Source organism: Daktulosphaira vitifoliae, unplaced genomic scaffold (assembly GCF_025091365.1).
Source record: "Daktulosphaira vitifoliae isolate Bord-2020 unplaced genomic scaffold, ASM2509136v1 Scaffold_3, whole genome shotgun sequence".
NCBI classification, from domain to species: domain Eukaryota; kingdom Metazoa; phylum Arthropoda; class Insecta; order Hemiptera; family Phylloxeridae; genus Daktulosphaira; species Daktulosphaira vitifoliae.
In genome coordinates, this window is record NW_026099574.1 from 821,466 (window position 1) to 847,654 (window position 26,189).

The following is a 26,189-nucleotide window of genomic DNA, read 5'->3' on the forward strand; positions in this document are numbered from 1 at the left end:
AAAAAAAATAAAAAAAAAAATAAACACATCATGGTAAAATTAATACCTTCTCAGCTTCGCATCGAAGCTAAAAAAATAAAAAAAAAAATAAACACATCATGGTAAAATTAATACCTTCTCAGCTTCGCATCGAAGCTAAAACGACACTTAAAATTCTGTTTTTTATAAATTACATGATATAGCATTAAATTCTCAACTCCTTACTATATTTAATGTATATTAAACTTTGTTAGTGTAAGTTAACTAAATTAATTTTAAATCTTTTAACAGAACTTTTCATTATTGATAATTTCTATAGGAAAAAACTAATACCACTAGTGCTAGTAAAGATAATGCCTCAGAACCTTTATCTGATTCAGAAATGTCTCAATATTCTTCTACAAGTTTAAATAATAGTAGTCCCATTTCTTTTATGAAACAAGTAATTTATAATTATAGCCTATATTAGTTTTTAACAGTAGTTCAAAAATACATATTTAATTTCTATTTTATAAAAGTATTCCTTTATTAGCTTCGATGCGAAGCTAAGAAGGTAACGATTTTACCATGATGTACTTATTTATTTTTTTTGTGTCTGTTACTACTTTTCCTCAGCTCTCACTGACCGAATTTTCTCAACGATACGTTAAAAGATCTCAAATCTTATCTAGTCGAAGAAATTACCCTCAAAAATAAAAAAAATTTCCCTTGTTTCCTTAAATGGTGAAAATCCCGCAAAAAATTACGATATTAAAAATCGATAAATTTCAACATTTTTTTTCTCTAAAAATTACTATAAATTATTGAAAAAAGAACGAATCATAATAATTCTTTTTTATATTGAAACCATAGGTATCTCTTTTTTATTTGATATAAATTTTTTGAAAAGTTAACCCTTTATCTGCCCACAGGGGGATTCAAAATAACAACTTTTACATAAAAATTTTAATTTTTCAACTTAAGTTTTGAAAATGTTCCGGAAATATTCCGAGTTTTAAACATATGCTAAATATCAGCTAATGTTTTGTTCTATACGTAAAAAAAAAATCTGTCCCAACAATTTATCTTCTATGTGCAAAGGGTTGCCGTTGTTAAAAAACATGCAATTTTGGTGTTAAAATTTACGATTTCATATTTTATTTTTTCAACTTTAAATTACTTAACTTTTTGAAAAAAGTATGGATCAATACATAATTTTATTTCTAAATAAATAATATATATACTTTTTATCCGACATACTTTTTTAAATTGGACCATTTTCCTTTATACAGAGGGGGTTTACATTTTTAAAAATATGAGTAAAAAGTATAACTTTTTTAACTTAACTTTTGAAAATGTTCCGGAAATACTACAAGCTTTAAATATATGTCAAAAAAATAAAACTTGCGACAAATACAATATGTTCAAAAAACTAAAATTAATCCCGAGACCTTTACTTCTAAGAGAAAATGGCCGCCGAATTGAACAAAAATGTAATTTTTATGCGAAAATCACTGTTTAAAGTGTTAATATTTTGATTATAAAAGGTGCTATTACTTTTTTAAAAATGTACAAATCAAAATAACTTTTTTTTATATTGAAACCTTAGATACTTTTCTTTCATTAGTTGTACATTTTTTGACTCTTGACCACTCACAGGGGGGATTCAAAATAACAATTTTTACACACAAGTTAAACTTTTTCAACTTCATTTTTAAAAATTTTCCAAAAATATAGACATTTTTATTTAATTTTAAATTAAAGCTTATATAATATACTTTACTGTGAAAAAAAAATTTTGAGATATTGTTAAAATGGTTATCATATTCAAAAATATGCTATTTTTGTGTTAAAATTCTTGTTATTTTATTTTAATTAATTTTAATATACCTTTTAAGTGGAGTACAATGATTTTCATGAATATTTTATAAAACTAATTGACATAGAATATAAAGTTAAAGTTATTAAAATTTTTTTTTTTAAGTCGAAAAAAATAATTTTTACATTTGAATCAGTTTAGATTGCCAATTTGATCAAACGACGAATGCGACGAACGTTTGACGATTTAGTAAAAATCATTGCCTGTGGTAACAATTTTTTTCCAATTTTTCCTTAATTCGTTTTGAATTAAAATTTTGCATTTGTATAATCCACCAATTTTTTAAAATTAAACTTTTATACATATTTGCCATAAAATTAATATCTACTTAATAATTTTTTATAATTTCTCTGTAAAATTACAATACTAAATTATTAAATATCAATTTCATACTATATCTAATTGCTAAAATAAATATTTATTCACACACTTATACATCATAAAACTTTTAAACAAGATATAAATAAGGAAATAAGTTTATTTTGCTTTTTGAATAATCCATCAATTTTTTATAATTAAACACTTTCTACAGATTTGCTTCGAAACGTTTCTTATGATAGCGATTTTAATCACTATCAGATATCATCTATATTTGTCCCAGCTATGCCACGTCTACACTGTGCTACCGTTTTTTTTAAATAAAATTATTAAAAATCATTTTTTTTTCTTAACTCAAATAATAATAATTTACTTTATTTTATAGTCATAACTTTTTTGTCAGATTTTATTGGGGTGGGGTTATAATTATACTTTTACCCCCTCGTATATTTCCATGGGAGGAACTGCTGACCTGCCTCCCCGGTTCCGGCACCACTGTTAGTAGTATTTTAATTATTCAATTTTCTTAAGTATTTTTAAAAGTAGTTTTGTATGTATATTTCTATTAATATAGTAATTGAAAAATATATTTATGTTTACATGTTTAGCATTATAATTAAATTTATTCTGATAAATTTTACACATAATGATTTTAAATTTATAGAAATATACTTGTGTGTATGAGGGTATGCCGTAATTATAATTAGGTTTATATTTCAATGATACTAATTACATGATTTATTAATTTAATTCTATATTGATATTCATTTTGAATAAATAAATGCTTCAAAAGGAAATTCATTGTGTGTTATTTAGGATCAATTTATCATTAAAAACATTCCGTTAATGATAAATAAAATAAAGGATGAAAACAACAAATTATTACACAAACGTTGAATACAAATAAACATCTATTGGCAAAACAATTTCTCTAAATTTTTAATTAATTAAATAATAATATATTAATTTTTTTCTACAGACACCAGAAATCTTTTAGTTTTAGATCTAATGAATGCCTTATTAGTTCCAACTTCCAAATCCTATGAAATAGATTGAGTTACAAATAAGATATGCATTATATAAACATCTATTGTTGATATTAGAAAGTCGTTTTTATTAAAAGTGACTTCAATGAATGATCTACATGTTCACATTTAATTAAAAATTGACATCGTTTACAAAATGAATGAAAAAGTACAATCATTCATCTGTGTTGCTGAAACTAATTTTGATGGTATCAATAATATGTATGTGTATATTTTCAACACCTATTATAAATTTTCAAACATAATACAAGCATTAGATAAAATTTTCTGAACACAAGAAATCTGAAGTTCTTAATAATAAAAAGTCTAATTATAGTATAAATATTATTAATAAAGAAAAATAAAGTAATATTATTTTCCCATTATTAAAATTCCTGACAAAATAAACACAAATTCAGATGCGTTTTCTTTAAAACACAAATTGTGTCATATTTTTAAAAATATTTATGCTTTAAAAAATTGTGCATTAAAATTTTCTTCTTCTTATTATGGAAAATTTAATTTTTCTCGAAAAGAAGCTCTAGAACTTCAAAAAATATAATAACATCTTTTATTGCTATGAATTAGAGAAATTAATTGTTAAAAATAATTCTGAAAACAGTATTTAAAAAATTCCATTATTCAGTTTTGTAATAACCTTTTTGAAGAATTGGACAGAGTATAAATTTCTTAAATTTATGCAATTAAATGATTATTATAAAAAACCTAAAGTTATAACTCTAGATAACACTATAGAAAATGTGCGTATAAGTAACACTAACATTGTACATGAAAAAAAGGTTAAAGGAGTTATACTGCCATTAAAGTTTTAATTTAAGAAATACTTTGAGATACCTGATATTTTAGAATCTTTCATTAAAAATCATGATTTCTTAAAAAATTAAAATGGATTTACAAATTTTATTAATAGTCAATCGTGGAATAAAAAATATTCTCTTTCATCCAGAATGGTACTATTTATTTATTTATTTATTTATTTATTATTAATTTACGGGATAAACCCTTTTTTAAATACATATATGTTGGTTTTACATTAACTACATTTAATACGTATTACATAAAATCACTAAACAAAAATACAAAATATCAATTTATAACATATGAAATAACGTGGTATATATATACAATAACAAAAACAATCAAAATATAAATAGAAAAAAACAAAATATTATTATACATAATTACAACATAAAATTAGGATCACTATTGGCATACCTTAGTAATCGGCGAAGTGGTTCGTTCAGAAGGTAGTTTGTAGGGGCTTGCGTGATACGGAACGGCGCATTTGACCTGGTATTGATCTGTGGAACCCTGAAAGGGACCAGAGACAATAGCGCGGGACATTCAACTTTCCCATCAAGCAAGCCCTTAAGGAATTTAGAACCCGCAACATTACGTCTCAAGGATAGGGAGGAAAGACCTAGATGATTAGCCACAGGAGTATAATCATGAGGCGGACAAGGCAAATCAAGCGCGCGTCCAGCAAAACAAAGGAATTTATTTTGAACCCTTTCCAATTGACGAGCGTTTTCAGCCGTGTGGGGGTCCCATACCACGCTACCATACTCCAATATAGGGCGGACCAATGAGCAAAATAGAATTTTTACTGAACTTCCCAGCTTGAACTCTCTGGACAATCTTATAATAATACCAAGCATCTTTAAGGCTTTACAACATACATGTTGGATGTGAGCACTAGGATCAAGATTATGGCTTAATATGAATCCCAGGTCCCTAACATTATCATACACACGAGGGATGTCGTCGTTGCCAAGGCGATATGGGAAGAAAATCGGAGATTGACTCCTAGAAAATGTTATGACTTTGCACTTGGACGGATTAAGTGATAGTCCTAACGTAGTCGACCACTCAAAAAACTTATCAAGGTCAGTTTGAAGTCTTATACAATCACTAGGAGATTGAATTTGTATAAATATTTTCATATCATCCGCAAAACAGAGAACTCGAGACTGTTTTAGGGTTTGTTGTATACTATTGACATATATTGAAAATAGGAGAGGAGACAAATGACCACCTTGCGGGACACCTGATTTATTATGAAACAAGTCCGATTTTATCCCAAAAACTTTAACCCATTGATACCTATTATGTAAATAAGACCTAAACCACGACAGAAGAGGCTCTCCAAACCCAGTTTCTTTAAGTACACGAATAAGAGCCTTATGATTAATAGAGTCAAAAGCTTTATTAAAATCGGTGTAAATTACATCTGTTTGGAAACCATTCTGAAATGAGTTAAAAACATAATTACAAAAGAGAACGTTGCAAGTAGTGGTAGATCGACCAGGTCGAAATCCATGCTGCTCGTCCATGAGTATTTGGTTGACTGATGGTTGTATTGCATTTAGGACTAATTTTTCAAAAATTTTTGATAAGTGTGATTGGATGGATATCGGTCGATAATTAGATGCAAAAGATGGACAGCCGGATTTAAGAACAGGTGTAACTGAACTTAATTTGAATATAGAAGGAAAAATGCCTTCATTCAGCGAACGTTTAAAAATAATCCATAAAGGATAGGATAAAATTGATCTAAGTTCAAAAAAGAACGCACCTGGGAGACCATCTGGCCCAACAGACTCGACACCCCGTAGTGTAGAAAGGCAATTAAATACATCATCAACACTAAAGTGGACAGTGTTAGGTAAATCAAAGGCGGAGATTTTCAATGTATCCGATAAAGCATTAATAGTGGTTGGTGAATTAGAATAAACTGAGGAGAAATATTCTGCCAAAAGATTAGCAGATTCAAGCTCATTTGAAGTGGTTTTGTCATTAAAAGTCATTACTCTAGTAATGTTTTTTTCCGAACGTTTATTCTTAATAAATTTCCAAAAGTCTTTTGGATTACTTTTAAGTGAATTTTCTACATGCTGCGTGTAGACACGGTAAGATTTCTTAGACTCATATTTAAATTTAGCACGAAGTAAAGAAAATTCTCTGTAATCATTAATATTTAAAGTTGCTTTGTATTTTGCATGTGCTTTTTTCTTTAAGGAAACAATTTGTTTAAGATTTTTATTGAACCAAGGTGGAAATGGAGAATTCTTAAAGTAGCATAAAGGTATGAAGTCTATTACAGCCTTATGCAAAGCATCATAGAGTACATTTACTGCAGTGTCAGCATCATACAACTGAAGTGTGGAAAACCAATCAAAAGATGATAAAAATAAACGAATACTATTGTAGTTGGCTTTTTTAAAATTGAAGTAGCTATGACTAGTGTCGCAACTGGGAAATTGAGTATTTACTGGCAATGATATGTTAAGTGCAGGGTGATGTTTGTCAATTGGTACAAGTGGTTCATTTGAATTTTCAACTACAAGATGTTTATCAGTACAAAATATTAGATCTAATGTAATGTTGTTTAAGTTAAGGACGTTATTAGCTTGATAAAACCCGTTTGCAGCAAACGTTTCAGTGATGAAAGGCGCACGCGTTGAGGAAGTATATGAATAAGTTAAGCCATCATCATCACAAGACCAAGAGATCTCAGGGAGATTATAGTCCCCGCAGATAATAAATATATCCTCAGGAAACAGGTGCATAAGATTTTCAATGCAATGAGCGTGGGACTCATAAATAGAAAGAGGGGAAAGTGGGGGAATGTAGACACCACCGACAATAAAGTTAAATGATTCTGAATAAATACGCACAAATACATGCTCAACATTTAACTCAATAACAGGAACAGAGGTAACAGGAATATCTTTGCGAACACCAATAAGAACACCCCCACCTCGCAAACAACTACTAGTAGTACTACATCGATCATACCTAAAAATATTATAATTAAAAAATCCTAATTCTGAGTTTAAAAAACTATCTGTTAGCCACGTTTCAGTGAGTACAAAAAAATTACAAAAGAGAGTTGATACGTTACAATTTAAATTAAATAATTTGGTCCTGAGACCACGGCAATTTTGGTAGAAGCCAGACAGGGTTTGACTTCTTGGTATTCGTTGTTAGGAACGGCGTTGGTTAAGTCCTCTGCTTCGTGATGTAGCATCCTGAATTATTGGCAAACCATTTTTAAAGACCACACGTAACCCTGACTCACCTGCCGCCTTTCGTTGTTCAACATCTGTATAGCAATCACGTAAGAGTTTGCGCTGCAACTCAGTTTTGTCACTAGTCATACGAAATCCTTCAGGAAGAGCCAGTCCGTTACGCTTTGCAGAGTTATACTCTGATAGTAGATTTAAAGCTGACTCCTTACTATTACAAATAATTTTTATTGGACGCGAAGCATCAGAACGTGGTTTACCGAGACGTACAAGTTTAACACTCTCAGGTAAAACTTTACCTAATGGCCTAAGTAAATCAACTAGGGTCGATTTGTCATGCGTGATCCTAACAGATACTTCAGTAGAGAGTGATTCAGGGACTCCATAGATAATTAGATTGGATTGACAACGTTCCCGAGCAAATGTTTCAAGAAGAACCTGGGTCACAACTGTTTGAGACTGTTCAAGAGAATTGCTCTCCAAGCTGGCAACTTTATTCTTTAAAACATCTACTTCTTTACGAAGTATAGAATTTTCCGCTTTTAATTCAAGTATTTGATTAAAGACGTTCAATTTATATACTTTTTATATTTTGATGACTTAAGATTAACAACCCTCTTGGATCACATTCATCCTCTATTTTGGGTGTATATAATTCATTTCCCTCTGCCCCTGATGTTCTTCGATCAAATTTAAATTAATGGTAACATTTTCTTAACAGTTTAATTACTGATTATTTAAAACTATGGACTGAAAGAATAAAATTAATAATTGTTTCAATAAATATTCTTTAGCATTAATATAATGATTAAAAATATGTCATTTTAATGAATCGATTGCATAGACTCCAAATCATACCTGTTTGTATTTCTCGACCACACAAAAGAATATACTAACTCAATAACATACTTAATTCTAGCCGTTGCAATAGAATATAGTAATCAAAGATTTCTGTTTTTCTTCTCGTTTTAAAGCACCACAATAGTACTAAATAAGGAAAATAATATCCAAAACTTTATTATAATAATTGAACTAAAAATCGAGGGAATAATGCTACATGTATTTATAAAAAGATATGATATATTAAAGGAACCCAATACCCATTTATGCCGTTCGTGGCACATTACATAAGGGCTCAAAACCCTGTTTTTCCTCACACTTACTTATCACTATTTTTCACATTGTCAACTAAGATTTTTCTTTATTACAATATACTCTAGTGTATTCTTTATGTGCGTCTTTAAAGCCTTTAACATAACTTATTTCACTTAGTTTAAACTTATTTTTGTTAAAATTAACTAGCATTTTATTTATAAATAAGCATGCTTTTATAGTTCATTAATACTTTTCCTTTAAATTAAATAAACATTTCGACCAACTGCAAATCATCAGCCAAAATTCTATCATCATCATTCAATAGAATATTAGATATAAGAGGTTTTATTACATTAACTACACCAATCAAGTAATTACTATAAATCATAGTATTTGTATTTATTATGTCATTACGAACAATCCTATCAGCATTCCATTTATAACTTTTTTTTCATATTTTATACGTTAAAATAACCTTTATAATAACTTAAAAGAGAGTTCAATGCAACCATTAATAAATAAAGTTAACTAACTTATTTTTCTTATATAGACAGTGTTACGAACCCTTATTGTTATAGCATTACTGAAGTGGAGTTAAGCTAGTGATAAATCAGTAGGTATATAACGAATAGTTTGGATAAGCAATTTGTTAATATTGTTCGAATCGTTATAAGAATAAAGTGTCACATACTTGTTAGTGATTACCTGATGACTATTCTTTTATAATTTCTATAATAAGTATAATTTCTAAAATTAAATTATATTATTATAGTTATTAGTAAAAGTTAAGTGTACTTTGGTTCACATTACTACCTACAGTTCACTCCAACACGTACTGTGTCTCATCCTAGGAGAGACACAACAGAAATGGAGAAAATCACGCTGGGTCTCTTTAGTAAGATATTAATCTATCAAAAAAAAATTAGATGAGACGACCAAAAATCGTGTTTTTTACTAGTTTAGAATATAATAATTAAGCACGTTACTAAACTAAAAATTAAGACATGAAATCCCAGTGAATAGTTTTTTTTACCTAAATTTGTACCACATATAGAGATGTCTCAACAGGGGCGGACTAAGACCTTTTGGGGCCCGGGGCGGAAATGATTTGAAGGCCCCCCCCCTCCCGTAATTTTTCTCGTTTAATGGAGCTATGAGTTATGAAGGGTTCAATATTCAGAACATTCGATTAAACAATAGTTTTATTAAAAATACAGAAAATGACAGTTTTAAAAACAAAACAATTTATATTTTTAAATTGTGCTTTCTTGCTTTAAGTGAAGCGAATGTGTCGATTACTACATCGAAATCCAATGTTGATGCACTTTTTTTTTCAATCGATAAAATAGCAAGACTGTTTAACCTTTGTTCGCTCATTGTTGACCTCAAGTAATTTTTGATTAATTTTAATTTCGAAAAACTTCTTTCACAAGAAGCAACTGACACACATATCGTAAGGAAATACTGCAAAATGAGACAAAGATTTGGCACAGATTCATTGAAGTCCCACGTAGTTATAAACTGAAGCATTTCCTTTGTCGTCCAAGAAGTGGCTGCTTCGATTTTGGTTTCAGTCGCTCGAATGTGACGACGTAATCTTTTCACCTCTAGGAAAACTTGTTCTCCGTCAAAATCGTCATAAACAAGGTTGAGTTTCTGTGCAGCTGGTAATATTTCTTCGTCCGGGGCATTCATAAGAAACTTTGATTGAATCACTTGAAAAGTGTCCAAAATTTTCTTCATTCCGCTGGTTCTTTTTTGAAGTTCCTCAACAAAACGATCCAAGCACTCGAACATTGATCTGCGAAGTTCTTCAAGCTCAGTCAAATTTGAGTCCGTTGCTGACTCACCCGGTAAAAGTTTTCTCCTTCTACGTCTTTTTTGATTTCCCATCTCGATGCCCAGTTCCTGACACTTTTCTACTCCAAAGTTGATTGCTTTGTTGACGATGTCGTTTCTCTCTTCAGTCAGAAAAAGTAGCAAAGTTCCAATTTTTTTCAAACTCATGTCAAGTGTAACTCCTTTGGTTTGTAAATAAGTTTGAACAGAGTCAACTTGCGCCAAAATCAAGTTCCATAACTCCAAGAAACACAAGAATGTGTGATCGCACATTAGGGGAATTAATGTGCTTGCAGTAGAACGGGTATTCAAATTTTCGTCGGGGGAATCTCGCATGACTTCAATTGTTCTGATGATTTTCACAACTTCATTTCTTGCTGCTTTAACGCTGTGATAGTGTGCGCTCCAGCGAGTATCTGATAATCTTTTCAACGTAATCCCAATATTTTCGAGCAGTATTTCCCATCTGTGAGTGGAAGCAGCAAAAAAAACATATACTTTTTCGAGAGTACCAAAAAATGTCACGCTGGCGACAACACAAGCAAATGAATGGACACCACAAAGATTCAAAGAATGATTGGCACATGAGTTCCAGAGAGCTTTAGGGTTTATACTGCTGATTCTTTTTTGAACGCCCTTATGTTGACCAGACATTGTGAAACAGTTGTCATAACCCTGAGATCTGCACAAGTTGATATCCAGTTTGTGTTTTTCCAATTCCTTTAGAATATCCTCTGTTATATGGGCTGCTGTTTTACCATTCATAGGAAAAAAGCCCAAGAAAGACTCGCGTACTTCTACAACTTTTCCTTCAATATGTACATACCTTATTATTTTGCTCATTTGGTCGACATGACTACTATCTGGTGTGCTATCAAATAACATGCCGTAATATTTTGCCTTTTTCACATCAACAATAATATTTTCCAGAACGTGGTCGCCTAAGATGTTTATGAACTCATTCTGAATACCCTTAGATAAATAAGATGGCAGTCTTTTGGGTCCGCCTGCTGATTTTTCTAAATTCGTCCAATGTTCTCTCAAAACAGGATCATAGCGAGCCATTAGCTTGATTAACTCCAAAAAGTTTCCACGATTTTCCGATTCAAAATCTTCTCTGTGGCCCCGGAACGAAAGGTTTTGTTTTGCCAAAAAAAGCGTGATGTCCAATAGTCTGTGCAGAATATCACGCCATTTTTTAGTTTCAGAATTGATGACTTTTTCAGTGCTATGATCAATAGTTTTTCCGCTATGAAGCCTGACTGTCAAGGTTTTCCATTTCTCGAAATTTGACAAGTGTTCGTTGGACGACTCATGTTGCGTAACTTTCGGATTCAATTTCCACCACCGATCAAAACCAGAAACAAATTTTTTTTCTAGATCATCGTCCGTTGCAAAGATTCGACAGCAGAAACAATACAACTTATTTGTTGATAATGAAAAAACCATCCATTTTCTCAAAAATTTGGTTCCATCCGGTAAACTTGCATAAAACCATGAAGACGTCAAGCTCCTATTTGTTCCTTTAGTTGATTCTCCGACTCTTTCTATTGGCAAAAATGGTCCATCCTTGTTTTGAAATGTCGAACTACCGATCTGTATTATTTCTAGTCGAATGTCGTCTGGCATTGGCACCGGCCAAGTCGCTGCATCGTTTGAGAGAAGAAACTTTTCTTTGAAAGTACTTATTTCACCACCAAATGTAAATTCCTGAACTTCTTTTTCTTTTCCTTTTGCTGCTTCAGTTTCATCTATCAATAACAATTACAATCATATTTAAAAATATGATTTTTGAAAAATGCGAAGGTAACTAATATAAGCAAAATTCATCATCTTTAATACTATTGGATTACACAACTTTGATTAACGTGTAACATTTCATGACATCATATTTTATTATTTCGATATGAAAAATTATATTCAAGAATCAATATATTACCATTTACATTGTTTACTTCCAAGACTTCATTATTAGCATCATTTGATCTATCCTCGATCTGCTCTAAATCTGAAGATTGATTCTCATCTGTTTTCTTTGATGGAGTCACGACTTTGAAGAACTTATCAAGTTTGAAAGTCTTTGCCAAAACTTCTTGGTGACTTTTTTCTTTTTTTTCAGACACTTTTCTTTTTTGTGCTCCACTAAGATATGTCCGTTGGTTCTTGTGCTTGTCACTCATGTTTACAAGCAGCTACTTCATGTAAACTTCATGCAAACAGTTTATGTAAACAGTTTTAGATGCGTTTACATGAAGTTTGTGTCAATCGCGTTTGAGGAAATAGTTTGACACGTGTTTATATGATGTTTATGTAAAAAATGTACTGCCATATCGGTTTAAAAGTATCAAACAGTTATTTCCGAGTAAAATAGTTTGCGCGTGGTGGGACCGCCGGACCGGTTGGAAATTTACTCAAACAAATCATACAATACGAATACGACTATAATTGTTTCCTTATCGGAATAATAAAGTGCCCGTTTATCGATAAGGCGATAAAGCATCTATTTAATAATACTTTTTACAATGAATTCGGAGAAATACTCAAATACTGGATACGGCGATAATTCGGCATTCCGCTTTTCATATAACACATTCGATCGACTAGTGCGAGTGCGACTACTCGATTTTGCGATGCCGCCTCCTAAGAGTAAATGTTGGATTTTCATTTTCAAACACCTGATTCACGAAAAAAAATTTTTTTTTTTTATCTTGTGGGGCCCCCCAAATGTGGGGGCCCGGGGCGGACCGCCCCCTCCGCCCACCCTTAGTCCGCCACTGTGTCTCAATAAAAGATTTAATAAAATTTTAAAAAAAGGTAACCAAAAATTAAATTTATTTTCTTCTCAAAATTTCTTATTTTAGTATATATTCAAAAGTATTTAAAAAATTAAAATTTGTTTTTATAAGAAAGTAAATTAAACATGAAAAAAATCCCAACCCAATAAAATGAGGTTTCGGGACAGTAGGGACGGATCATTATTGGAATAAATATAAATATCATCAACACTTGGTATATAATGATTAAAACTAGATACAATTTGCGATCGTTTAATTTTATCGTTGAAAAAAATCGCTCTGGTGAAAGATAAGAAAAAATGGCGACAGACATAAAAAAAAAACATACATTACAAGATAAAAGTGAAGCCTTCTTAGTTTCTCATCGATGCTAAAAAAATTCTGCTTACATTAATGTAGTATAATTTTAAAGGACACGGGTTTTCCAGAATAGTCGAACTTTGAAAAAAATATCTTTTAACATACTATATTGTTTATTCAAAACCCTTCTTGCACATTGGTACATGTAATGTGCATTTCCCTATAAATTCCTTCTCAACAAATATATTTTTAAAATGTATTGTAATACCACATTGCAAAAGAAACGTCATGCAGACGTTTATAACCCCATTTCCCTCAAGATATCTTCCTTATAGACAATTCCTCTCCAAACGAATAAGAATTTAAATATATACTAACAATGCAAAACAAAATCACTATTTTTTATGTTAATATTTGATAATAAAACATTATATGATATAATATAATGCTATGATAAAAAAACTTGTAAAAACATATATTATGTTGGAACGTTTTATTATATAAATATAAATTTATTTAAAATTAGAATAAGGTTGATTTAAATTAATTTTAATATACCTTAACTACTAGTGAGAAATTTCAAATTAATCTTTCCTTTATATATTGTTTTGTTTAACCTTAAAAATAAAATTATAACAACAAAATTTAACTCAAAAGCCACAAAAAATTACTAAAAAATCGCAGATACGTGTTTCGGGAACAATGTTACCATTATCAATGCTTAACACATCCTATTTTGTGTCAATGACAAAGTAAAGTTATATTTTAAATAATCAACGATTATAAGTTAAATGTAATATACAATATGTCTGACCTGAATCCTATAAAAGTTAGTTATCCAAGTGAGGTAGAGATATAGGCAAGTAATTGTTAAGATTAAGTTAAGCTATTCACTAAGTAATTAAATGAGTATAACGGAAATATTGATATCAAACTACTCTTATAACGGCTACTCAAACACAACTACTAGTTAGAAATTAAATGTCAGTAGCTCCGGGCTACAAACAAATAAAATTGTCTCATCAGCATCTCCCTTAATGCTAATGGACATGTTTAAAGAGTTGAGAGGAACAAAACACATTGTGTTATAAATGTCCTTAAAATATTATATTTATTAATATACTATTATATCATAATTTAAAGTGTGGTCAAAATAATGAAAATCATTAGAAGTTAGCCATTAAAACGATAGTTTCCTTAAAGTTATAAATCAAATATTCGCAACTCCCAAATACATTCATTATTATTTTCCTGTTTGAATTTAATATTAGAAGACTGTTTTCCAATAATAGTATATGACGAGAGTACCAATAAAACAACTGAAAAAGTACTCTATGCATAATATAATCATTTTAAGAATATTTAATTTATAGTAAATTCATTTTTAAATCAGGATTAATTTTGATTTAACTTGATTAATTATCAATTATTTTCGTTTTATTGCATTTTTTTTACAAAATTTAACTATATGATTCTTTTAAACTAATTTTATAAATTGACAAAATCATGTAATTATTTTGCCTAAACATGTTGATTTTTACTTTAATTCATAAACTTTACATTTAGTTCATAAATTTCATTGTAATCGATTTGTCTGTATAATTTTTTTGCTACTCATTGAAATTAATTTAATTATTATAATTATATTTATAAGTCTCACTAGCGTAGTTTGAGGGGTTGTGGGGTTTTTAACCCACACAAAATGTGTAATTACCTATTTTATCCGGCTTTATTGGTAAAATACTTATATTTTTAATAAAACAATAATGAACGAAAAATACTAGTATTATTGTTTTAAGCTTATTTTAAAAATTATTTTTAACTTTTTAGTTCGATGTGCTTTAAAAACGTGTTTTTTTAGTTTTTTTAAACTATTTATTTTTTACTTTTTAGTTTTATGTTATGATAGTAGTTACTATCAATATCATGGTTGTAACGGGTAAAAGGAAATCAGGGTTCGATTCCGGGGAGGGAGTCTGAGAAACGGTTACCACATCCAAGGAAAGCAGCAGGCGCGTAAATTACCAACTCCCAGAAGATGGTAGTGACGAAAAATGACGATACGGGAATCACCCTTTGTAATCGGAATGAATACACTGTATATCACGCTTAATGAGAATAAAGCGTGTTAAAATATATTTTTAATAGTAATTAGAATATATATATATATATACATGTAAAGCGAATTAAGTACGTAAACGTATCATGCACTAGGTATAGCCTTGTTTTGTGGGCGGGGGGAATGTTATACCTAAGGTATAAACGGCGTCAGCGGCTGTAAGAATATATAAATTTATATACGTAAGGCGCATTAGACGCGGGCGGTATTGGTCAGTCAAAATAAAAAGTTGCTTATTATATATAATTAATGACATGCACGCGTGTACGGGTACGAAAACCAAAAATAAAATTTTACAGGAAAATATAGTTGTCGTCGAGTGGAGAGCAGAGTGGGGTGAATGCGTTACGACGTCTAGTCTCAAGACCATAGACGACGGGGTACGGGAGTATAATAACATGTGGCTGGTGGAGATTTACAAACAAGCCCACAACTAACACACAACATACAAGTGAAACTAATATAAGCGTGTTAATAAGACTGAAATATTTAACATGTTTTAGTATTTTTTATTATTTTAAAAATAGAAGAATCATTGTACATTTTTTTTCAAATATAACTACTTTTTATATAACTATTACTATTATTAGGATTTATTGAATGAGGCTGATACTTTGTAGTAACGAAATATTAAGATTTACCCATTACATAGTGTATCGTATTTAAAATAACCGACACAAAATGAATTATTGTTATAATAAAATTATTATTTGGGTATTCTGTATTTTGATCATTTTAACTATTCGTCGGTTTACATTTCCGTCGAATATCGGTAACTAGTCAAATGTTTCTTTGTCGTAATTTTGTGAAGTGTATTTTAAATAAACAAAATGTTCAGTATATTTAAATTAAATTTAAAAAAACGCCTAATACTTTACCGCCAAATATCAAAAATCAAGATTATATCGCATACGATCCAAATAAAATTTAAAAAAATCCAATAAAAAACAAAATTTTTTGCTTCGATGCGAAGCTGAGAAGGTATTAATTTTACTATGATGTTTTTTTTTTTTTGTGTTTGTTACAACTTTTTTTCAGCTCTCACCGAACCGATTTCTTTCAAAGATACGTCAAAAGATCACAAATCGTATCTAGTCGAAGACATTACCAACAAAAATTTTAAAAATTTCCCTCGTTCTCCGTAAATGGGGGAAATCTCCAAAAAAAATTACAAATTTTAAAATTGTTAATTTTTTGAATTTTTTTTCTGAAAACTGCCATAATTTTTTTAAAAATAACCAAATCAATATAAATTATTTAATTATAGACGCATAATGTCTTAATCTATCATTTGATATATTTTTTTTACAAATTCGACCCTTTATCTGCCCACAGGGGGGATTTAAAATGACAACTTTTTAAACTTAAATTTTGAAAGTGTTCCAGATACTCTGACACTTTTATACATATCTTAAATTAAAGATAATGTAATATACTTTATTATGGAAAAAAAAAATTTTGGACTTTATTTTGTCTTCACGGTGAAAATGGTTATTTTTGCATGAAAATTCTTGATTTTATATTTTTAAATTTATAATGCTATAACTTATTGAAAAGTGTATTAATACAATTTTTTGATGAGAAATAATATTTATATCCCTCTTTCATTCGACATACTTTATCTTAATCAGGATATAAATAAGGAAATAGCAGATAATGTAGCTTTTGGAATAATCCACCAATTTTTTAAAATTAAACACTATCTAAGGATTTGCATTGAAGCGTTTTTTATGATAGTGATTTTAATCACTGTCAGATATCATTATACTTGATCCAACTATGCCAACTTTTTTTTTTTTTTATTGTGTTTAGAATTATTTTTAATATTATGATTTTTTATAAGCATAAAGATCATTTTATAAATTTTTTTTGCATTTTATTAATTGTTTACTTATTTTATTTGAGTTTAAAAATTTTTTTTAAAAAATGGTCAATTTTTTTAATTATTATAGAAAAATGATGATTATTTTTTAATAGTTCTTTATTACCTCGTCAGAAAACACGTATATTAATTTTTTTGTTTTACAAAACTTATAGAAAAATAAATTTAAAGAACTTTTAGATGAAAATTTTTTAGAACTTGAATGGCTATCGTATATATTTAAATTGCCGTAATATATGAATTTTACTGGTAACATAAAATGTATGGAACTTTTGACTTTTAGCGGTAAATATTTGACTTATGAGTATTTTGCTAATCACCTTTTTTATGTAAAATAATTAAATGTAAAATTTCTTCCTTATAAACATTTACAAAAAAATCATACATTTTGAGATAAAGCACAATAATTCAAAAACGTGTTAACGTCAACCTATCGGGAACAAATTTTAGTTTATTTTTACATGTAGTAGAACAATTTTTTAGTGCGCATATATCGAATTTTGAAAATTTATATATTTTTTTTCAAACTACACCCATTCTAAGGCCATACATTTTCACATCAATATTGCCTACCTTGAATAAGATACATCTTATAATTTTTATTTTTAATTCACATATATTAAGAATTTTATGTTTAATTTTTCTTCAAAGTAATATTCTTAATTCTTAATTTATAGTCTTATACTCTATACATTCATAATGCTTTTATCTTAATATCATTTTAATGTATACTTTATTATATTATATTCATTTTTATTTAATTATTTGCTTATTTATCAGTTATTTACAATAAATAATATCGTAATTTAATAACATTATTTAAAACTGAGCTTCTAATTAATTTATAATAAACATTATAATAATCGTATAGACCTTAATTCTTTGTAGTTTTTAAGAGTTTTATTGGAATTAATGCGTTTCCAATAATTAGAGATTCATTAGTAATTAGGATTGTTTTAATTACTCTAAGAGTTATAAATATTTTTGGTATTTATATGAATTTTAAATAATGATATTACTTACGAAATAACCTCTAATATTTTTAACAATTTAAAAAATAAAGATTTAATCGTATAATAATTTTAATAAAAAAACACTTTATACAATATAAGGTATAAGGTGTATAAGCCCATTTACCTTAATTAATAAATGAGATGAATTATATTATATATATCGAATTGTATTATAACATTTTTTTCTTTTTTTTCACTATTATTTATTTCAGGCCCACTGTAAGGCGGTATGATTTTATATTGTCAGAATTGTAACGATTACAAACATATAAAGGGGATAATAGTTTAAAAATCTTGTGTCAGCAATTATTTGTCATTGTACGAGCGATAAAATACCTCATGTAGTTTGTAAACCTACCGACGCACGTATGAAACAAGATATAGTGTAAATTTCTGACGAAATAATAACATTAAATTTAGATTTTATATAGAGGATCATTGTTATTCATGTTTGCACGGTGTCTGTGCAAGATAAGATAAAATACAGCGACTAATGTATATATATAGGGCATCTTAATGAATGTATCGTTGGCAACAAGTTTTAGAACCTAAATAACGGACACAGCAAAGAAACAATAGCGCATTTATCTATAGTTTTAAAATTTGATGCTACTCACTGTGCAATAATTTGTTCCACAAACGTTTCTGGACTGTTGTGTTAAAACATGCAACATAAGAGAATGAAAAAGGTTCTTAGGACCGCATTTGCACAGCAATGCTAACACTTATAAAACATATGTCAAACATCTCTTTGTAACATATTTACAACAATCAAGCATGATGTCCCATTCATGTTACATAAATAACGTTTATGAAACGTTACCAATATGTTTAAAACTATTGTCGTAGAGATGTTTTACTAAAAACATAGAAGGCTGTTAATAATGTTACATTATATAACATTATTAGAATTTATATATATAACTTATATATATTCTTCAAAATTTACTTATTTAATATTAATTATAAAAAAAAAAAATTGTAATTTATTAAAAATGCCTATTTATTAATCTTTAATTATTATTATTATAATTATTATTTTCAAACAATAACAGACATAGAAAAATTATATTATATTGTACAAATAATATGTATATTATTATAAAATAAAATAATATTTTATTAAAATTGTATAAAAAACAATTAATAAAAAAATTTAAATAAGAACAATCTTAAGATTCAGAATGACACAATGTTGAGATAAAAGCTAAATTATTTAATAGTTTAATAAAAAAACATTTACATTTAATATCACATAAATAAATACAATTTAATTCAGACATTTTGGTAGTATCAACAATATAAACTCCAATTTTAAAAGAAGATAAAGGCGTAGCAGTAAATTCAGAACAGCTAAGGAACTGTTTTACAATTAAATAAAAAGGCTTATTTTGTGGTTGAATAATATGATGGACCATAACAAGAATGTTATTATTAAGCATTATATATCTATCTCTTTTTTTAAAAGTATTTATAGTTGTTTTTGTTAATTCAAATGTTATTTTTTCAAAAATTTGATCATTTGTTTTAAAGAAGGGTAAAGAACTTTTTGATATTATTTCATTACTTAAGACAGGATATTATTTATATAGTTGAGGAAGTGCATCATAAATTTTTTGTTTTTCTGTTATTCTATTAAAGATTTCTTGCAGAGGATATTTGATTGACTTTATAGATTTTTTAAGGTGTTGTAAATAGTTTTCATAACGGAAACAACTAAAATTGTCTAACGGACCATAAAAAACAACATACATAGATAAATGAATTAAACTATGAACATTATAAGATATCAAATGAGAACCGCATAAAGTACTGTAATCGATAACAAACTTTTTTAAAAACAGTAGCTCTTTCATTGTATTTTAAACAAGTTTCAGGACAAATTAAAATTTTAATTGCATAAGATAACAATAGAAAATGATAGTAGAACTTCTTTTTCAAGTGGCCCTTTAGAACAATTTGACCAGTATATAATAAAAAAGTTCATAGTTCAGTGGCTTTATAATATTCAATTTCATCTAGGAACCTTGGCAAACGGCATATAAAAAATAAATACTATAATTTTACCTGAAATAAATATTATACAGAAAAGTGTCAGAAATAATTCATTCTAAAAATAATAATTAGATCACATTGAAATCATACTTGACAATTAGTATTCATGTTATATGTAAATTACATAAACATAAACAATAAAAAAAATAATTAATTAAACAAAAAATTTAAATAACCTACACTAAATAACTTATTTTTATTTTTATTGCTATGTTTAACTTTATATAAGTTTATTTTGAATGTTTTTTGTTTAACCAAGAAACTCTACCCATTATTTTCATTTTTACACAAAAAAATAATACTTTAATTTTACACTAACTTTTGAAAATTAAGAGTAATAAATAAATTATTTTTTTTCTATTCAGACGGGTGTTAGCATGTCTAAGCCAATTAGCAGTTGTGGTTTCAAAATCACAATCCATAAATGTATTGTTTGAGTTAGTTTTAATAATCCCTGAAAAAATCATGTATAATCCAGTATATTTAAAGTATTTATATTTTATTTAATTAAATAACTTTTTATAATTTTTAAGATTTCTGAACTTTCAATTGTTACAGATATATTTTTTCCACGCCCAGTTCACATAGATATAACTGCAAATTCATCACTGAATATTTTTTGTAAAACTCTTATTACATTGTTTTTTGTACCACATCCACCAATACTATTGATGAAGGATTCCTACATTTGTTTAAAATAATAAAAGAAGAATTAAAAAACAAAAATTTTTAAATTCTATTAGTTTTTATTAATAGATACTAGTTTCAAAACAAAGTCCACTTCATTCACAATGTTAAATTTAACTGCTAAAAATGCATCTTTATTGATAATTGGAAAAACTGATAGAAAATTGGCATCAATATACTGGTTGGCCATTGTAGAATTAAAATTATAATTTTTTGAATTAACTTCCAATACCTCAACTTTTGTAAGTACACGATTTAAAATTAGATTGAAAGCCACTAACTCTTTTTTGATGTTTACTTGTTCCATTTGCATAGTAGCCAATAGTTCAAGAATTTTCTTATTTATACTACCACTCTCTATATAATGAAATAATAAAAAATTAATATTTCAGTAGTTTATAATAATAGAAAAAAATCTGATTAATAAATTTATTAACGAACGATGCAGTCAGTGGTTGAGTGGTAGCTTAAAATTATTAAACCAACTTGGACTTAAATATATTGCATTTGTAATTGGTATTTTTTAAGACATTTTGCCTATCATGACTTAGAAAAAAATATATAAATCCCTATTAATAACCTAATTAATTTATGTATTATGTTTTAAAAATAACTAAATCAATAAGGATTATTAGAAAAAAGCCATATATAAAAATTTTTTTATGTAAAAATATTTTATGACTTACAAAATAAATTCCATTTTCCCAATTTAATTTGATCCACTTTTAAAACTGGATATAAAACAATTAAATTTCTGAAGTATAACTGCAGTAACCGGTATTATCGTATAAGCTATTACAAGGGATATTTGGTTCATATGAGTATATCTGCATTTCATTAGCATTTTCAACCTGAATTATTGCCTGCTACTAATTAAAAAATATAGTACACATAAAAAAAAATTGGTTCAAGTATTAATTTTGTTTAGTAATATTATATTGATTAACATTGATGTATAAATATTTTACTAGTTACAATTTAAAAAGTTCAATTTTTATAACACATTTAATTCATCGATTGTTAATATTATCTTGATTAATTGAACTATTAATAAATTATTACATGTATTAATATTACTGTTATTATTTAATATACATACAGATCACTGGTTATTAAATATAATACTGATAATAGATTTGGATTTCTGAATTAGATATAATATATTACATTATAACATAATATTTGAGTTTTCAAATTAAAATTGAATTATTTCTGTACTTAAATTAGATAAAATGGCTATTATATTACCTTATTTACAACATTATTAGGTATGCATGATGCTGACAAACTAGCTACGATTTGTATAGCATGTGATGTTCTAAATGATAGTTCATATTCTAAATCAGGGGTCTCCATACTTTTTTATTCAAGGTTCACAAAAAATATAAAATGCTCTTAGCGGGCCAAAAGTTTATTAACACATATAATTTTCAATTTAATGAAAATATGTGTATACAAGTATATTATTTTTAATATATTTCAATTTTAATAATTTTTTTTTTAATGAGAAGTATGAAATTGATGTTTTTCTGGTAATATTCGATTGGATTGAGGTTGTATGTTGCTAGTTCCAATTTTCAAAATTGACTCCAAGTGTTTGTCAGTCATGGCCAATCTATATTTTGATTTGATGTATTTCATTTTGGAAAAAGTTTGTTCACACAAATAAGTCGTAGCAAATACAGATATATATTCAACTGCAAATTTTTTTAAATTTGGATACTGTGTATCTGGGAGAAATCTATAAAAATCAACTAAAGTCCTTCACGATGTTTGATTTTCAGTGCATCATTACTTTGTAAATCAATCATTTCCATTTGAAGGGTAGGAGGTAACTTCTCAATATCACAACTAAATGGGTTTTGAAAAATATTTATTTCTTCCGATTTTACGTCAAGGTCATAAAAACATTGTTTAAATTGGAAAAAGTTCAGAAATTATTTTTTAAGCGAAGTCGACTGGAAATTGTGTTTTTGATTCTTTGTTATATTTATCACAAGTAGAAAAATGAATAATACAATTTTTTGAAATTTGCGTTTCAAATAAAATAAGTTTTTGCCTAAATGCTTTTACTAATGTGTAAACATCGAAAATAAGAACATCTTTACCTTATAATTTTAGGTTGAAGTCGTTCACTATCTGTAAGTAAAGGTAATGGTCGATTCTTATCAATTAGAAATATTTCAAATTCATTTCTTAGTTCAAAAAATAGCGATAGTACTTTTCCGCGACTAAGCCATCGAACTGCTGTAAAATGCGGTATATCTGGGTACTCTGTTTCTTTTTTTTTCAAAAAATCTTGAAACTGACGATGCCTAAGTGCGATTGAGCGAATAAAATTTACTGTTGATATTATTGGATCCATAACACAAGACAAGTCTAAAGTTTTTCCGCATAATGCCTGCTGATGTATAATACAATGCAAAGTCATTGGTTTAAAACCTTCTTTTTTACAACTCGTAAATATCTGTCCAATTAAACCTTTTTTTGTGCCACACATATTTCTTCCGCCATCAGTAGTGATACATTTCAAATTTTTCCACTTCAAATTATATTCTAAAAATGATTTTTGATAACTTCAAATATGTCGATACCTGTCGTAGTTCCATGAATGCTATGTACAGAAAGTAGTTTATTTGAAATTTCTAAATCTTTATTAACACCCCGAATAAATAAAAGTAACTGTGACGTATCAGATACATCTGTTGATTCGTCAAGTGCTATACTAAACGAAATGAATTCTTGAGTCTTATTACTAACCTGAGAATTTAAATTATTACTAATATCGTCAATTCTACGGATAACTGTGTTAGCAGAAAGGCTAATATTTTTAAAAGTATCAATTCTTTCTGGACAAATTTCTTCAACTGCTTGAATTATATATTCTTTTATTAAACTACCACCAGAAACCGCTTTTCCTCTTTTTGCCAATAGATGTGAATTACGAAAACTAGCCTTTATAGCAGCTTCATTAATATTTTTTTGTTTTTTAAATAATAATTGTTGAGATAAAAATTATTTTGAAGTGACTGCAATTTATCTAACCGTAATTTCTCAGTAAATTTTGAAAAAGTTGTCTTATGTTTTGTTTCATAATGCCTTCGAATATTGTACTCCTTAAGTACAGAAATACTTTCTTTGCGTATTAAACATATTATTTTGTCACCTGAATAAATTACGAAATAATCCAACGACCAATTTTCATTGAAAACACGACATTCTGAATCTATTTTCCTTTTCAATCCTCTTCCTAACATGTCGAATTGGTGATTTTTAAATTAAAAAGTAAAGAATAATATTTATAATAAAAGCACTGTACAAACGTTATGAAATGATTTCGTCGTACCGCCCGTCTATGTGGCTAATCTCTGACCTGCGCAAACTCCGTTATCGACATAAAAAATAAAAATATAAAGGGAAAGGGTAATGTCTGTCGTCGCGTTCAGCTCATAAATTATGATACGTGCCCGCGATAACGACTTTTTAAATTACACATATCTTTAGATATATATATTTTACTTATCGTCCTATGGATGCTGCGGGCCGGTTAAAACTTGTTCGCGGGCCGTAGTTTGAAGACCCCTGTTCTAAATCTTCATCAGATTTCCTTGTCAATAATTCAGTGAAACTTCTTGATACATGTTTGCTCTTCGGTGTTACTGATAAGCTACACTCTGTAGTAATTAGATGAGGAAGTATTGAATTACGTCGATTTTAGTATAATATAAGCTTTACAATAGTAGTAAGCAATTTTTGAACTCTTAAGCAATATAATAATTCCATATAAAAGGGAAATGCAGGGTAAGCAAATTAATAATGGTGGGAAAAAGAATATAAAAGGGAAACATGAAAAGTATAGGGGGACAACACGGGACGATACTGGGCGAGACGAGACTGGACGTTTTGGTCGAAGAAACGTCGAGTTACGGGTTAGGTCGTTGATGTAAGAATAACTTTATATACTTTTTGTAAGATTTAATTAATTTTTGTGTTAAATTATTATATTATATTTGACTTAGTGTTTAATACTTTTCGTAAATAAAATAACTATTTAAAAATCTGGACTTAGCGCAAATATATTATATTCACGGTGATCTCGAAATTGTGTGTGTGTGTGCGGCTAGAGTCTAGGTTGGACTGCTGATCCTTTAGTCAATCTTGATAATTAGTGAACGAGCTGGCTAGTGTTTGGGCTTAACCGTCCTTTAGTAGGTATAGTAAAAAGGTAGTTGTGCTGGTGGCTGACAAGGAACCACCCTTCAGTCTGCTACTTTTGAGCTAGACTGTGCTGGCGGGTCTAAACTCTACCCCTTTAGTAGTCCACTAATTAGAGAGATTGGGGCTGATCAGTTTATCCAACGGGAGGACTCGAGAAGAGCTCGGACGACGAACTCGTCGTCAATATATATATACATAAAACAATAATAAACCTTTGTGTCTACGTTAGGGCACTACCAACGTACGACATAAAATTGGCGCCCAACGTGGGGCTCGAACCCACGACCCCGAGATTATAATCACAGTGAATATAAAATATTTGCGCTAAGTCCAGATTTTTAAATAGTTATTTTATTTACGAAAAGTATTAAACACCAAGTCAAATATAATATAATAATTTAACACAAAAATTAATTAAATCTTACAAAAAGTATATAAAGTTATTCTTACATCAACGACCTAACCCGTAACTCGACGTTTCTTCGACCAAAACGTCCAGTCTCGTCTCGCCCAGTATCGTCCCGTGTCGTCCCCCTATACTTTTCATGTTTCCCTTTTATATTCTTTTTCCCACCATTATTAATTTGCTTACCCTGCATTTCCCTTTTATATGGAATTATTATATTGCTTAAGAGTTCAAAAATTGCTTACTACTATTGTAAAGCTTATATTATACTAAAATCGACGTAATTCAATACTTCCTCATCTAATTACTACAATTCTTAATAGAAAATTATAATAATATCTTATTTTCAAAGAAATAATAGAAGTATAAAAATAATAGGTTTATCTTCAAAATCACTGTCATCAGATGAACTACTTTGTTTTTTTTTCTTTTTGGTGCATCACACTTATTTTCTGTAGCAGAGTTTTCAATTTAGACATTTTCATGCCATGTTTCTTTAAAATTTGCTAAGTAAACAAAAACAATTAAAATTTCAATTACAAGATCCGATA

General features: G+C 28.4%; 3 protein-coding genes across 9 annotated transcripts in view; 1 reads left to right on the top strand and 2 right to left on the bottom strand.

The window, feature by feature from the left end:
• Positions 1-9,387, bottom strand: part of LOC126903125 (uncharacterized) — a 42,364-nt gene extending 32,977 nt beyond the window's left edge. For all 3 annotated transcript variants that reach the window (XM_050681135.1, XM_050681134.1, XM_050681136.1), the window contains exon 1: positions 9,358-9,387. The gene's annotated coding sequence lies outside the window, so the exon portion shown is untranslated. The remainder of the gene's footprint in view (positions 1-9,357) is intronic.
• Positions 1-26,189, top strand: part of LOC126903091 (uncharacterized protein C05D11.1-like) — a 234,923-nt gene that overhangs the window by 111,061 nt on the left and 97,673 nt on the right. The window lies entirely within an intron of this gene.
• Positions 9,386-12,947, bottom strand: LOC126903093 (zinc finger MYM-type protein 1-like). The gene is made up of 2 exons (XM_050681060.1): positions 12,103-12,947; positions 9,386-11,914 (listed from the first exon to the last, which is right to left on the bottom strand). The coding sequence occupies exons 1-2, from the start codon at positions 12,341-12,343 to the stop codon at positions 9,570-9,572; spliced, it is 2,586 nt and encodes an 861-aa protein (XP_050537017.1). The 5' UTR covers positions 12,344-12,947; the 3' UTR covers positions 9,386-9,569.

What these genes read in the sequence shown, in the direction of transcription:
- LOC126903093 (XM_050681060.1), bottom strand. Translation starts at nt 12,343, where the DNA reads ATGAGTGACAAGCACAAGAACCAACGGACATATCTTAGTGGAGCACAA. An exon ending in GGAAGTAAACAATGTAAATG is followed by an intron (nt 11,915 to 12,102) that starts GTAATATATTGA and finishes TGTTATTGATAG; the next exon opens with ATGAAACTGAAGCAGCAAAA.